This window comes from Procambarus clarkii, chromosome 56 (genome assembly GCF_040958095.1).
Source record: "Procambarus clarkii isolate CNS0578487 chromosome 56, FALCON_Pclarkii_2.0, whole genome shotgun sequence".
Lineage (NCBI taxonomy): Eukaryota > Metazoa > Arthropoda > Malacostraca > Decapoda > Cambaridae > Procambarus > Procambarus clarkii.
The window spans coordinates 29,865,621-29,880,943 of record NC_091205.1 but is presented as its reverse complement, the minus strand read 5'-3'; the positions used below and the strand labels follow the sequence as shown (position 1 = coordinate 29,880,943).

Below are 15,323 nucleotides of genomic sequence, written 5' to 3'. Positions count from 1 at the left end.
ATTTCTACTACTGGTTTTCTACAGGCTGTCTTAGCAAGCATATCAACAGTGTCATGCCTTGAGATGCCAACATGTGATGGTATCCATAGAAATTTAATTTCAAATCTGTTTTCTTTAGCAACTAAAACATTCATTCGAATATCACTGACTATTTTCTGGGTGTCACTACTATGTGCGTTCAGTGCCAGGAGTGCACTCTGCGAGTCACATTTTCTGGGTGTCACTACTATGTGCGTTCAGTGCCAGGAGTGCACTCTGCGAGTCACATTTTCTGGGTGTCACTACTATGTGCGTTCAGTGCCAGGAGTGCACTCTGCGAGTCACAGTATATAAGTCCACTGCAGACGAGGAGTCACAATAACGTGGCAGAAAGATGTTGACCAGACCACACACTAGAAAGTGAAGGGACGACGACGTTTCGGTCCGTCCTGGACCATTCTCAAGTCGATTGTGATGAGGAAATGTGTTGTTGTTGTTTTAGATTTAGCTACTCGGAACGGTGTCCATGTAGCACGGGCTATGGTGAGCCCGTAATTTCCTCGATGAGGAAAGGAGACGAGGCAATAAATAGGCAAGAGAGAGGTGAGTAGAAGAGCATCTTAGAGGAGGAAAAGGCAAGGCAAAAGGTATGCAAGGTAGGTGTAATAAAGGGGATAGTAATAGGGATAAGAACAAAGGTAACTGCAGAAGGCCTATTGGCCCATACGAGCAGCTCCTATTTATACCGAAACGTCGTCGCCCCTTCACTTTATAGTGTGTGGGTTGGTCAACACATTAGTCCACTGCTTTTGTCTCTTAAAAATCCAGTCGCAAGGTATATGCCAGCAAGATCAGTTTGCGTTGTACTTGCCCAGTCATTGACGCGCTTCATTGCCTTATGCACGAGAGTAGATTGTTCAAATATATTACATGCGCATCCGGTCTACGTAAGTGGTTGGGCACCATTCTTTCCCCTCGTCCCATCACAATTTCTTATCCTGACCCCTTCCCAGTGGTATATAGTCGTATTGGCTTGGCCCTTTCCCCTGATAATTCCTTCCTTCCTTCCTTCCTTCCTTCCTTCCTTCCTTCCTTCCTTCCTTCCTTCCTTCCTTCCTTCCTTCCTTCCTTCCTTCCTTCCTTCCTTCCTTCCTTCCTTCCTTCCTCCTCGTAGCTCTGGTATAAAATGTGCCGAAATAAGCTCCGTCCATGTGAGAGATATATCACAACAATGGCTCCGGCTATTTAAGTGCAGAGTTCCTCTGATTTGGAAATTTTCTCCGGAGCCCCAAATGGGAATTTTATGCGAATGCCAATAGCTTATTTTCCATGTGTTGAGCTGTTTGTTAAATAGAGCCAGCCACGGTGAACTGTTATATAGAGCCAGCCACGGTGAACTGTTATATAGAGCCAGCCACGGTGAACTGTTATATAGAGCCAGCCACGGTGAACTGTTATATAGAGCCAGCCACGGTGAACTGTTATATAGAGCCAGCCACGGTGAACTGTTATATAGAGCCAGCCACGGTGAACTGTTATATAGAGCCAGCTACGGTGAACTGTTATATAGAGCTATCCACGGTGAACTGTTATATAGAGCCAGCCACAGTGAACTGTTATATAGAGCCAGCCACAGTGAACTGTTATATAGAGCCAGCCACGGTGAACTGTTATATAGAGCCAGCCACAGTGAACTGGTATATAGAGCCAGCCACAGTGAACTGTTATATAGAGCCAGCCACGGTGAACTGTTATATAGAGCCAGCCACAGTAAACTGTTATATAGAGCCAGCTACAGTGAACTGTTATATAGAGCCAGCCACGGTGAACTGTTATATAGACCCAGCCACAGTGAACTGTTATATAGAGCCAGCCACAGTGAACTGTTATATAGAGCCAGCTACGGTGAACTGTTATATAGAGCCAGCCACAGTGAACTGTTATATAGAGCCAGCCACGATGAACTGTTATATAGAGCCAGCCACAGTGAACTGTTTTATAGAGCCAGCCACAGTGAACTGTTATATAGAGCCAGCTACGGTGAACTGTTATATAGAGCCAGCCACGGTGAACTGTTATATAGATCCAGCCACAGTGAACTGCTATATAGAGCCAGCCACGGTGAACTGTTATATAGAGCCAGCCACGGGGAACTGTTATATAGAGTCAGCCACGGTGAACTGTTATATAGAGCCAGCCACGGTGAACTGTTATATAGAGTCAGCCTCGGTGAACTGTTATATAGAGCCAGTCACGGTCAACTGATAGATAGAGCCAGCCACGGTGAACTGTTATTTAGAGTCAGCCACGGTGAACTGTTATATAGAGCCAGTCACGGTCAACTGCTAGATAGAACCAGCCACGGTGAACTGTTATATACAGTCAGCCACGGTGAACTCTTATAGAGCCAGTCACGGTCAACTGCTAGATAGAACCAGCCACAGTGAACTGTTATATAGAGCCAGCCACGGTGAACTGTTATATAGAGCCTGTCATGGTGAACTGTAATATAGAGCCAGTCACGGTGAACTGTTATATAGAGCCAGCGACAGTGAACTGTTATATAGAGCCAGCCACGGTGAACTGTTATATAGAGCCTATCACGGTGAACTGTAATATAGAGCCAGACACGCTGAACTGTTATATAGAGCCAGCAACGGTGAACTGTTATATAGAGCCAGCCACGGTGAACTGTTATATAGAGCCTAGCATTCATGACCGGTTGTATAGAGTTAGCATTCATGACCAGTTGTATAGAGCTAGCACTGATGAGTGGTTGTATAGAGCTAGCATTGATGAGTGGTTGTATAGAGCTAGCATTGACGAGTGGTTGTATAGAGCTAGCATTGACGAGTGGTTGTATAGAGCTAGCATTGATGAGTGGTTGTATAGAGCTAGCATTGATGAGTGGTTGTATAGAGCTAGTACTGATGAGTGGTTGTATAGAGCTAGCATTGACGAGTGGTTGTATAGAGCTAGCATTGACGAGTGGTTGTATAGAGCTAGCATTGACGAGTGGTTGTATAGAGCTAGCATTGATGAGTGGTTGTATAGAGCTAGCATTGATGAGTGGTTGTATAGAGCTAGCATTGACGAGTGGTTGTATAGAGCTAGCATTGATGAGTGGTTGTATAGAGCTAGCATTGACGAGTGGTTGTATAGAGCTAGCATTGACGAGTGGTTGTATAGAGCTAGCATTGATGAGTGGTTGTATAGAGCTAGTATTGATGAGTGGTTGTATAGAGCTAGTATTGATGAGCGGTTATATAGAGCTAGCATTGATGTACGGTTGAATAACTTTTACAACTTATACCAGTATAAGTCAAAATAATATCTCAAAATGTCAGCATTGTGAGCGGTTATATAGAGGCCTTATACAGAGCTAGCAGTTGTGGGACGTTATGTAAAGCTCTTATACAGAGCTAGCAGTGGTGGGACGTTATGTAAAGCTCTTATACAGAGCTAGCTGTGGTGGGACGTTATATAGAGTAAACAATGGTGAGCCAAGAGTTTCATGGAGACGCCAGAGTTGCTCAAGCTCTTCTACATGTGCGTCTTTACGTTCGTGTGTGTGTGTGTGTGTGTGTGTGTGTGTGTGTGTGTGTGTGTGTACTGATCTATTTGTGCTTGCGGGGGTTGAGCTTTGGCTCTTTGGTCCCGCCTCTCAACTGTCAATCAACTGGTGTACAGATTCCTGAGCCTATTGGGCTCTATCATATCTACACTTGAAACTGTGTATGGAGTCAGCCTCCACCACATCACTGCCTAATGCATTCCATCCGTTAACTACTCTGACACTGAAAAAGTTCCTTCTAACGTCTCTGTGGCTCATGTGGGTACTCAGTTTCCACCTGTGTCCCCTTGTTCGCGTCCCACCAGTGTTGAATTGTTTATCCTTGTTTACCCGGTCGATTCCTCTGAGGATTTTGTAGGCTGTGATCATGTCTCCCCTTACTCTTCTGTCTTCCAGTGTCGTAAGGTGCATTTCCCGCAGCCTTTCCTCGTAACTCATGCCTCTTAGTTCTGGGACTAGTCTAGTAGCATACCTTTGGACTTTTTCCAGCTTCGTCTTGTGCTTGACAAGGTACGGGCTCCATGCTGGGGCCGCATACTCCAGGATTGGTCTTACATATGTGGTGTACAAGATTCTGAATGATTCCTTACACAGGTTCCTGAACGCTGTTCTGATGTTAGCCAGCCTCGCATATGCCGCAGACGTTATTCTTTTTATGTGGGCTTCAGGAGACAGGTTTGGTGTGATATCAACTCCTAGATCTTTCTCTCTGTTCGTTTCATTAAGTACTTCATCTCCTATTCTGTATCCTGTGTTTGGCCTCCTATTTCCACCACCTAGTTTCATTACTTTGCATTTACTCGGGGTAAACTTCAACAGCCATTTGTTGGACCATTCACTCAGTCTGTCTTGGTCATCTTGTAGCCTTTTACTATCGTCCTCAGTTTCAATCCTCCTCATAATTTTTGCATCATCGGCAAACATTGAGAGAAACGATTCTATACCCTCTGGAAGATCATTTACATATATCAGAAACAGTATAGGTCCAAGGACTGACCCCTGCGGTACTCCACTCGTAACGTCTCGCCAATCTGAGACCTCACCCCTCACACTGACTCGTTGTCTCCTGTTACTTAGGTACTCCTGTATCCAACGGAGTACCTTCCCTTTCACTCCAGCCTGCATCTCAAGTTTTTTCACTAGCCTCTTGTGTGGCACTGTATCAAAGGCTTTCTGACAATCCAAAAATATGCAGTCTGCCCACCCTTCTCTTTCTTGCCTTATTTTTGTTGCCTGGTCGTAGAATTCAAGTAACCCTGTGAGGCAGGACCTGCCATCCCTGAATCCATGTTGATGCTGTGTTACAAAGTACTTTCGCTCCAGGTGCTCCACTAGCTTTCTTCGCACAATCTTCTCCATCATCTTGCATGGTATGCAGGTTAGGGACACTGGTCTGTAATCCAGTGCCTTCTGTCTATCCCCTTTCTTGTATATCGGGACTACGTTAGCTGCTTTCCAAATTTCTGGCAGTTCCCCTGTTGCCAGTGATTTGTTATACACCATGGAGAGCGGGAGGCACAGTTCTTCTGCTCCTTCCTTTAGTATCCAAGGGGAGATTCCATCTGGGCCTGTAGCCTTTGTCACATCCAATTCTAGTAAACACTTCCTTACTTCCCCGCTGGTAATCTCAAACTCTTCCAGTGGTTCCTGGTTAGCTATTCCCTCTGTTATCTCTGGGATTTCTCCTTGCTCTAAGGTGAAGACCTCTTGGAATTTCTTATTCAGTTCCTCACACACTTCCTTGTCATTTGTAGTGAATCCTTCTGCCCCTATCCTTAATTTCATAACCTGTTCCTTTACTGTTGTTTTTCTCCTGATGTAGCTATGCAGCAATTTAGGCTGAGTATTTGCCTTGCTTGCGATGTCATTTTCGTATTGTCTTTCTGCCTCTCTTCTCATCCTGACATTCATTCCTGTCATTCTGGTATCTTTCTCTGCTCTCCAGTGTCCTGCTTAGCTAGCCTACATCTCTGATTAAACCATGGGTTTCTCATCTTCATTTCACTGTTTTCCTTTTGGACTGGGACAAACTTGTTTGCTGCGTCCTTGCATTTTTGCGTGATGTATTTCATCATATCTTGGGCCGTCTTTTCCCTGAGCTCTGTTTCCCATGCTATATCTGCTAGGAATTTTCGTTCAGGGTGAAAACCAGGTCGAGTCTCGCTGGTTCGTCATTTCCTCTCATCCTTGTGGGTTCTCTGACATGCTGGGTTAAGAAGTTTCTAGTCGCCACCTCCAGTAGTTTGGCTCTCCACGTATCCTCGCCTCCATGCGGTTCCTTGTTCTCCCAATCAATCCTGCCGTGATTGAAGTCCCCCATGATGACCAGGTGGGATCTATTTCTACAGGCAGAAGAGGCTGCCCTCTCAATTATAGTGTTAACTGGCATGTTGTTGCTTTTGTACTCTTGACTGGGTCTTCTGTCATTTGGTGGAGGATTATATATTACTGCTACTACTATCCTTGGTCCTCCCATTGTCATGGTGCCTGCTATGTAGTCTCTGAAACCCTCACAGCCCGGGATAGCCATCTCCTTAAAATTCCATTCCTTTCTCATGAGTTGGGCCACTCCGCCTCCTCCCCTACCTTCCCTCTCTTTCCTTATTATTGTGTACTCCTGGGGAAACACGGCATTCGTTATGATTCCAGAGAGTTTTGTTTCAGTGAATCCAATTACATCTGGGTTCACTTCTTGTGCTCTTTCCCTTAGTTCACTTGCCTTGCTTGTGATCCCATCTGTGTTCGAGTACATTGCCCTGAAACTAACTCTCTTCTGCTTCTCCTCTGGGGGGGACCTGTGGGGTCTGGGGTGAGCGGGGGCTGGGAGGATCTGGTATGGGGAGACTGGTGGAGGAGGAAGGGCTTGGGGGGGTGGGTGAGAGGGGGAGGGTTAGGGGGGGTGGGGGGGATGGGGGAGAATGGGGGGTTTGGGGGGCAATAAAGTGGGGAGGGCTTGGGGGGCGTGGGGGGAAAGGGAAGGCTGAGGTGGTTGAGGAAGAGGGGAGGGTTTTGGGGAGTGGTGGAGAGGGGAAGGCTTAGGTGGCGTGGGGGAGAGTGGGGAGCTTAGGGGGGTGGGGGAGAATGGAGGGCTTGTGGGTGGGAGGGACGAAAGGGCATGTGGGAGAAGGGAGGGCTTGGGGGATGGGGGAGAAGGGAGGTCCTGGGGGGAGGGGTGAGTGGGGAGGAGAGGGGTGGGTGGGGGGAGGGTGCCTTAGGTGGGTACTTAGTGGGGGGCTGACAGGGGTTGGGGCAGGTAGGGTGTCTGTTGGGTAGAATGAGGAGGTGGTGCCGCACTCCCTGTGGCTAATGCACTGTTTGAGGAGGGTTCCCCATTCCCCTCTGGGATTGTAAGGATCGGGGGTGTGGTTCCCTGATTCCTTTCTCTCTCCGTGCGCTCCTTCCTCGCGTTTGCTGCCTGCATTCTCTCTTCCCTAGTCATATCCCTCTGCAAGAATACTCTTTTGAACTTCTCTACACCTGTTAGACAGCACTTCCTTTCTAACAGTTCCTCTTTCGCGATTTCGCTCATGAAAACCACCTTTATCATTCGGTCTCTGTCCTTGTTGTACTTTCGAAGCCTGAAAACCTTTTCAACATTTTGCTCAGCTCCCTCCATCCTTACCTCTTTTGGATCTCTTTAATCATGTTTTTGTCCTTGTCTCTCCGCTCCTTTGGTCTGGTCCCTGTTTGTTCTTTAATACCTGCTACTACTACTGCTCTATTTCTCTCTATCAGCCGGCTAGTACATCTAGCCGCTTCCTGAGAGGAAGCCACTTCCATGGCAACTTCCTTAACCGCAGACCTAGCTTCAGGGCTCGTTTCAAGTATTTCAGCAAATGAGAGCTGAGGTGTAGAGGTCCCCTCCACAGTAGCATTCCTGTCTCCCTGGGGCACGGTTTGTGTCTGGTATTGTGGAGAAGTCTCCTTCAGGCTTCTTATCTACTTTGCTGCCCTTAGTTCATCCTGCAGGTTGGCAACTGTCTCCCTCATTACCCTCAGTTCTTTACTGAATTCCTCCCACATTTGCTGGAATACTCCCTTCATCCAGGCTTCCTGTTCCACCCCTTCCTCTGAATTTGTTCCAGCCGCGATTGACATCCTGCGTGCATAAGCCCGAGTTCGTGTCCCTTCCATGCTTTGCCCGAGAGAGAGAGAGAGAGAGATAGAGAGAGAGAGAGAGAGAGAGAGAGAGAGAGAGAGAGAGAGAGAGAGAGAGAGAGAGAGAGAGAGAGAGAGAGAGAGAGAGAGAGAGAGGGAGAGAGAGAGAGAGAGAGAGAGAGAGAGAGAGAGAGAGAGAGAGAGAGAGAGAGAGAGAGAGAGAGAGAGAGAGAGAGAGAGAGAGAGAGAGAGAGAGAGAGAGAGAGAGAGAGAGAGAGAGAGAGAGAGAGAGAGAGAGAGAGAGAGAGAGAGAGAGAGAGAGAGAGAGAGAGAGAGAGAGAGAGAGAGAGAGAGAGAGAGAGAGAGAGAGAGAGAGAGAGAGAGAGAGAGAGAGAGAGAGAGAGGGAGAGAGAGAGAGAGAGAGAGAGAGAGAGAGAGAGAGAGAGAGAGAGAGAGAGAGAGAGAGAGAGAGAGAGACAGAGAGCGAGAGAGAGAGAAGAGAGAGAGAGAGAGAGAGAGAGAGAGAGAGAGAGAGAGAGAGAGAGAGAGAGAGAGAGAGAGAGAGAGAGAGAGAGAGAGAGAGAGAGAGAGAGAGAGAGAGAGAGAGAGAGAGAGAGAGAGAGGAGAGAGAGAGAGAGAGAGAGAGAGAGAGAGAGAGAGAGAGAGAGAGAGAGAGAGAGAGAGAGAGAGAGAGAGAGAGAAGAGAGAGAGAGAGAGAGAGAGAGAGAGAGAGAGAGAGAGAGAGAGAGAGAGAGAGAGAGAGAGAGAGAGAGAGAGAGAGAGAGAGAGAGACAGAGAGAGAGAGAGAGAGAGAGAGAGAGAGAGAGAGAGAGAGAGAGAGAGAGAGAGAGAGAGAGAGAGAGAGAGAGAGAGAGAGAGAGAGAGAGAGAGAGAGAGAGAGAGAGAGAGAGAGAGAGAGAGAGAGAGAGAGAGAGAGAGAGAGAGAGAGAGAGAGAGAGAGAGAGAGAGAGAGAGAGAGAGAGAGAGAGAGAGAGAGAGAGAGAGAGAGAGAGAGAGAGAGAGAGAGAGAGAGAGAGAGAGAGAGAGAGAGAGAGAGAGAGAGAGAGAGAGAGAGAGGAGAGAGACGAGAGAGAGAGAGAGAGAGAGAGAGAGAGAGAGAGAGAGACAGAGAGAGAGAGAGAGAGAGAGAGAGAGAGAGAGAGAGAGAGAGAGAGAGAGAGAGAGAGAGAGAGAGAGAGAGAGAGAGAGAGAGAGAGAGAGAGATGTAGGAGAGAGATAGAGTGTGTGTGTGTGTGTGTGTGTGTGTGTGTGTGTGTGTGTGTGTGTGTGTGTGTGTGTACTCACATAGTTGTGCTTGCGGGGGTTGAGCTCTGGCTCTTCGGTCCCGCCTCTCAACTGTCAATCAATAGGTGTACAGGTTCCTGAGCCTATTGGGCTCTATCATATCTACACTTGAAACTGTGTATGGAGTCAGCCTCCACCACATCACTTCCTAATGCATTCCATTTGTCAACCACTCTGACACTAAAAAAGTTCTTTCTGATATCTCTGTGGCTCATTTGGGCACTCAGTTTCCACCTGTGTCCCCTAGTGCGTGTGCCCCTTGTGTTAAACAGTCTGTCTTTATCAACCCTGCCGATTCCCTTGAGGTTCTTGAATGTGGTGATCATGTCCCCCCTAACTCTTCTGTCTTCCAACGAAGTGAGGTTTAATTCCCGTAGTCTCTCCTCGTAGCTCATACCTCTCAGCTCGGGTACTAGTCTGGTGGCTAACCTTTGAACCTTTTCCAGTTTAGTCTTATGCTTGACTAGATATGGAATCCATGCTGGAGCCGCATACTCCAGGATTGGTCTGACATATGTGGTATATAATGTTCTGAAAGATTCCTTACACAAGTTTCTAAAGGCCGTTCTTATGTTAGCCAACCTGGCATATGCTGCTGATTTTATCCTTTTGATATGGGCTGCTGGAAACAGGTCTAGCGTGATATCAACCCCCAAGTCTTTATCTTTCTCTGACTCTTGAAGTATTTCATCTCCCAGATGGTACCTTGTATCTGGCCTCCTGCTCCCTACACCTATCTTCATTACATAACATTTGCTTGGGTTAAACTTTAACAACCATTTGGTTTGACCATTTTTTCAGCATGTTTAGGTCTTCTTGAAGCCTCAAGCAGTCGTCTTCTGTTTTAGTCCTTCTCATAATTTTGGCATCGTCTGCAAACATTGAGAGAAATGAATCTATACCCTCCGGGAGATCATTTACATATATCAGAAACAAGATAGGACCGAGTACAGAGCCCTGAGGGACTCCACTGGTGACCACGCCAATCAGAGGTCTCACCCTTCACCGTAACTCTCTGCTTCCTATTGCTCAGGTACTCCCTTATCCACTGGAGCACCTTCCCAGCTACACCTGCCTGTCTCTCCAGCTTATGTACCAGCCTCTTATGCGGTACTGTGTCAAAGGCTTTCCGATAATCCAAGAAAATGCAGTCCACCCAGCCTTCTCTTTCTTGCTTAATCTTTGTCACTTGGTCGTAAAATTCTATTAAGCCAGTCAGGCAAGATTTACCGTCCCTGAATCCATGTTGGCGATTTGTCATGAAGTCCCTTCTCTCCAGATGTGTTACCAGGTTTTTCTCACGATCTTCTCCTTCACCTTGCATGGTATACAAGTCAAGGACACCTACCTGTAGTTCAGTGCCTGTTGTCTGTCACCCTTTTTGTATATTGGGACCACATTCGCCGTCTTCCATATTTCTGGTAGGTCTCCCGTCTCTAGTGACTTACTATGCACTAAGGAGAGTGGCAAGCAAAGTGCCTCTGCACACTCTTTCAGTACCCATGGCAAGATCCAACAGCCATTCCATCATCCAGATCCAGCAGGTGTCTCTTGACCTCTTCTCTCGTAATTTCGAACTCTTCCAAGGCCGCCTGGTTTACCTCCCTTTCTCCTAGCACAGTGACTTCGCCTTGTTCTATTGTGAAGTCCTCCTGGAACCTCTTGTTGAGTTCTTCACACACCTCTTTGTCATTCTCTCTATACCTGTCCTCGCCTGTTCGAAGTTTCAATACCTGTTCTTTCACTGTTGTTTTCCTTCTGATGTGACTGTGGAGTAGCTTTGGTTCGGTCTTGGCTTTGTTTGCTATATCATTTTCATAACTTTTCTCTGCTTCTCTTCTCACCCTGACGTACTCATTCCTGGTTCTCTGGTATCTCTCTCTCTGCTTTCTGGTGTTCTGTTATTCCGGAAGTTCCTCCACGCCCTTTTGTTCAGTTTCTTCGCTTCCATACATGCCCTATTATACCATGGATTCTTTTGTTGCTTCTCGGATTTCTGTGTTTTGGCCGGGATGAACCTGTTTACAGTCTCCTGACACTTTTGGGTAACATAGTCCATCATATCTTGTACAGACGTATCTCTGAGGTCTTTGTCCCAAGGTATTTCACTTAGGAAACTTCTAATCTCTTCATAATTCTCCTTTCGGTATGCCAGCCTTTTGTTTCCTACTTCTTTTTGGGGGGAGATAATTCCTAGCTCTACCAGGTACTCAAAGTTCAATACACTGTGGTCACTCATTCCCAACGGTGCTTCCATCTTAACGTCCCTTATATCCCACTCATTTAGGGTAAATATCAAAAAGCATTCCTGGTTCATCTTCTCTCATTCTTGTTGGTTCCTTGATGTGCTAGCTTAGAAAGTTTCTTGTTGCCACGTCCATCAGCTTAGCTCTGCAAGTTTCTGGTCCTCCATGTGGGTCTCTGTTCTCCCAATGTATCTTCCCATGGTTGAAGTCTCCCATTATTAGTAGTCCAGATCCATTCCTGCTAGCAACAGACGCTGCTCTCTCTATTATGTTAATGGTGGCCACGTTGTTTCTATCATATTCCTGTCTGGATCTTCTGTCATTTGGTGGTGGATTATATTTGACTACGACTATAATTTTTTGCCCTCCAGTTGTTATGGTACCTGCTATGTAGTCACTGAAACCTTCACAGCCCTGAATAACCATCTCCTCAAAATCCCAGCCATTTCTTACCAGCAGAGCTACACCACCACCACCTCTTCCTTCCCTCTCTTTCCTCATAACATAATAGTCCTGTGGGAACACTGCATTTGTTGTCGTTTTCGTTAGCTTTGTTTCTGTGAGGGCTATTATGTCTGGGTCTTCCTCTAGTACCAGTTCTCCAAGCTCATTTGCTTTATTTGTAATTCCATCTATGTTAGTGTACATTGCCCCGAGGCTCACTTTCTTCTGTCCCTTCTCTAATCGCCTCCTTGGTGAGTGTTCTGCTGGTGGGGAAAGCTGTTCCTTGGGTGTGAGGACCTGTGAGGTGGATAACAGGGTCTCAGAGGATACTGGGATGAGGGGCGGGGGATCCAGTGAAGGGGGAGGGACAGGGAGGGTATGGGGTGAATGGGGAGTGAGGACAGGAAGGAAAGGTGGGGAGGGGGGACTTGGCTGGAGGAGGGTAGGGATACAAGGGTGGGGGATTGGGTGTGGGGGATGGAAATTTGGCTGAACATTTGAGTGGGGGCAGGGAGGGTTTGAGGTAGGGGGGTTTTCTATGCAGAGGTGTAAAGAGGTGGTCGCAGGAGCTGTTAGCGGGCTGACAACTTATCCCTCGTGTGGGTCTTGGAGCCTCACTCCTCTAGTTGTCCATGGAACTGAACCTGCTAATCGGTTTTCAATCAAGGGTTCAATTACTATTGGGTGAACAGGGATGAAGAGTTAAGGATTTTTGACTAGACAATCCTGCTTGGCCAATACTGGAAACCAAACGAACCGCTCACAAAGAGCAGAGCGAGTATGTTACCACTAAGCCACCAGAGGACTGTCCCTCTCACTCTCCCTCATTCTCTCACATCCTTCTCCTCTCCCCCGGCAGATCTCGAGTCAGGGCAACGCTGAGCTGAGCGTGCTGACGGACGCCATGGAGAAGATCCGGTACGCGGGGAGCTGGGCGGCGGTGCAGCACCTGTCCGTCAGGGGTCTGCTGCCCAGCACGGACAACTACATGACCTACGAGGGCAGCCTCACGCAGCCGCCCTGCCACGAGACTGTCACCTGGGTCGTCGTCAACAAGCCCATCTACATCACCAAGCAGCAGGTGTGTTAAGTGGCTGGCCACAGCTACATCACCAAGCAGCAGGTGTGTTAAGTGGCTGGCTCATCTACATCACCAAGCAGCAGGTGTGTTAAGTGGCTGGTCCATCTACATCACCAAGCAGCAGGTGTGTTAAGTGCTGGCCCATCTACATCACCAAACAGCAGGTGTGTTAAGTGGCTGGCTCATCTACATCACCAAGCAGCAGGTGTGTTAAGGGGCTGGCCCATCTACATCACCAAGCAGCAGGTGTGTTAAGGGGCTGGCCCCATCTACATCACCAAGCAGCAGGTGTGTTAAGGGGCTGGCCCATCTATATCACCGAGCAGCAGGTGTGTTAAGTGGCTGGCCCATCTACATCACTAAGCAGCAGGTGTGTTAAGGGGCTGGCCCATCTACATCACCAAGCAGCAGGTGTGTTAAGTGGTTGACCATCTACATCACCAAGCAGCAGGTGTGTTAAGTGGCTGGACTATCTACATCAGCAAGCAGCAGGTGTGTTAAGGGGCTGGCCCCATCTACATCACCAAGCAGCAGGTGTGTTAAGTGGCTGGTCCATTTACATCACCAAACAGCAGGTGTGTTAAATTGCTGGACCCCATCTACATCACCAAGCAGCATGTGTTTTAATTAAGTGACTGGACCCCATCTACATCAACAAGCAGCAGGTGTGTTAAGTTACTAGCTCATCTACATCACCAAGCAGCAGGTGTGTTAAGTGGCTGGCCCATCTACATCACCAAGCAGCAGGTGTGTTAAGGGGCTGGCCCATCTACATCACCAAGCAGCAGGTTTGTTAAGGGGCTGGCCCATCTACATCACCAAGCAGCAGGTGTGTTAAGGGGCTGGCCACATCTAAATCACCAAGCAGCAGGTGTGTTAAGTGCCTGGCCCATCTACATCACCAAGCAGCAGGTTTGTTAAGGGGCTGGCCCATCTACATCACCAAGCAGCAGGTGTGTTAAGGGGCTGGTCCCATCTACCTCACCAAGCAGCAAGTGTGTTATGGGGCTCGTCCATCTACATCACCAAGCAGCAGGTGTGTTAAGTGGCTGGCCCATCTACATCACCAAGCAGCAGGTGTGAAGTGGCTGGCCCATCTACATCACCAAGCAGCAGGTGTGTTAAGGGGCTGGCCCATCTACATAACCAAGCAGCAGGTGTGTTAAGGGGCTGGTCTATCTACATCACCAAGCAGCAGGTGTGTTAAAGGGCTGGCCCATCTACATCACCAAGCAGCAGGTGTGTTTAGGGGTTGGCCCATCTACATCACCAAGCAGCAGGTGTGTTAAGGGGCTGGCCACATCTACATCACCAAGCAGCAGGTGTGTTAAGGGGCTCGTCCATCTACATCACCAAGCAGCAGGTGTGTTAAGGGGCTCGTCCATCTACATCACCAATCAGCAGGTGTGTTAAGTGGCTGGCCCATCTACATCACCAAGCAGCAGGTGTGTTAAGGGGCTGGCCTATCTACATCACCAAGCAGCAGGTTTGTTAAGGGGCTGGCCCATCTACATCACCAAGAAGCAGCAGGTGTGTTAAGGGGCTGGCCACATCTACATCACCAAGAAGCAGGTGTGTTAAGTGGCTGGCCCATCTACATCACCAAGCAGCAGGTTTGTTAAGGGGCTGGCCCATCTACATCACCAAGCAGCAGGTGTGTTAAGGGGCTGGTCCCATCTACATCACCAAGCACCAGGTGTGTTAAGGGGCTCGTCCATCTACATACCAAGCAGCAGGTGTGTTAAGTGGCTGGCCCATCTACATCACCAAGCAGCAGGTGTGTTACGGGGCTGGCCCATCTACATCACCAAGCAGCAGGTGTGTTAAGGGGCTGGCCCATCTACATCACCAAGCAGCAGGTGTGTTAAGGGGCTGGCCCATCTATATCACCAAGCAGCAGGTGTGTTTAGGGGCTGGCCCATCTACATCACCAAGCAGCAGGTGTGTTAAGGGGCTGGCCACATCTACATCACCAAGCAGCAGGTGTGTTAAGGGGCTGGGCACATCTACATCACCAAGTAGCAGGTGTGTTAAGGGGCTCGTCCATCTACATCACCAAGCAGCAGGTGTGTTAAGGGGCTCGTCCATCTACATCACCAAGCAGCAGGTGTGTTAAGGGGCTGGCCCATCTACATCACCAAGCAGCAGGTGTGTTAAGGGGCTGGACCATCTACATCACCAAGTAGCAGGTGTGTTAAGGGGCTGGCCCATCTACATCACCAAGCAGCAGGTGTGTTAAGGGGCTGGTCCCATCTACATCACCAAGCAGCAGGTGTGTTAAGGGGCTCGTCCATCTACATCACCAAGCAGCAGGTGTGTTAAGTGGCTGGCCCATCTACATCACCAAGCAGCAGGTGTGTTAAGGGGCTGGCCCAACTACATCACCAAGCAGCAGGTGTGTTAAGGTGCTGGTCCATCTACATCACCAAGCAGCAGGTGTGTTAAGAAGCTGGCCCATGTACATCACCAAGCAGTAGGTGTGTTTAGGGGCTGGCCCATCTACATCACCAAGCAGCAGGTGTGGTAAGGGGCTGGCCATATCTACATCACCAAGCAGCAGGTGTGTTAAGGGGCTGGCCACATCTACATCACCAAG

At 48.4% G+C, this 15,323-nt stretch overlaps 1 protein-coding gene across 1 annotated transcript in view; it reads left to right on the top strand.

The window, feature by feature from the left end:
* Nucleotides 1-12,736, top strand: part of LOC138353238 (putative carbonic anhydrase-like protein 2) — an 867,912-nt gene extending 855,176 nt beyond the window's left edge. The window contains exon 7 of the mRNA XM_069306124.1: nt 12,506-12,736. Coding sequence (XP_069162225.1) covers nt 12,506-12,736 — 231 coding nt within the window. The remainder of the gene's footprint in view (nt 1-12,505) is intronic.
* Nucleotides 12,737-15,323: the final 2,587 nt, after the last annotated feature.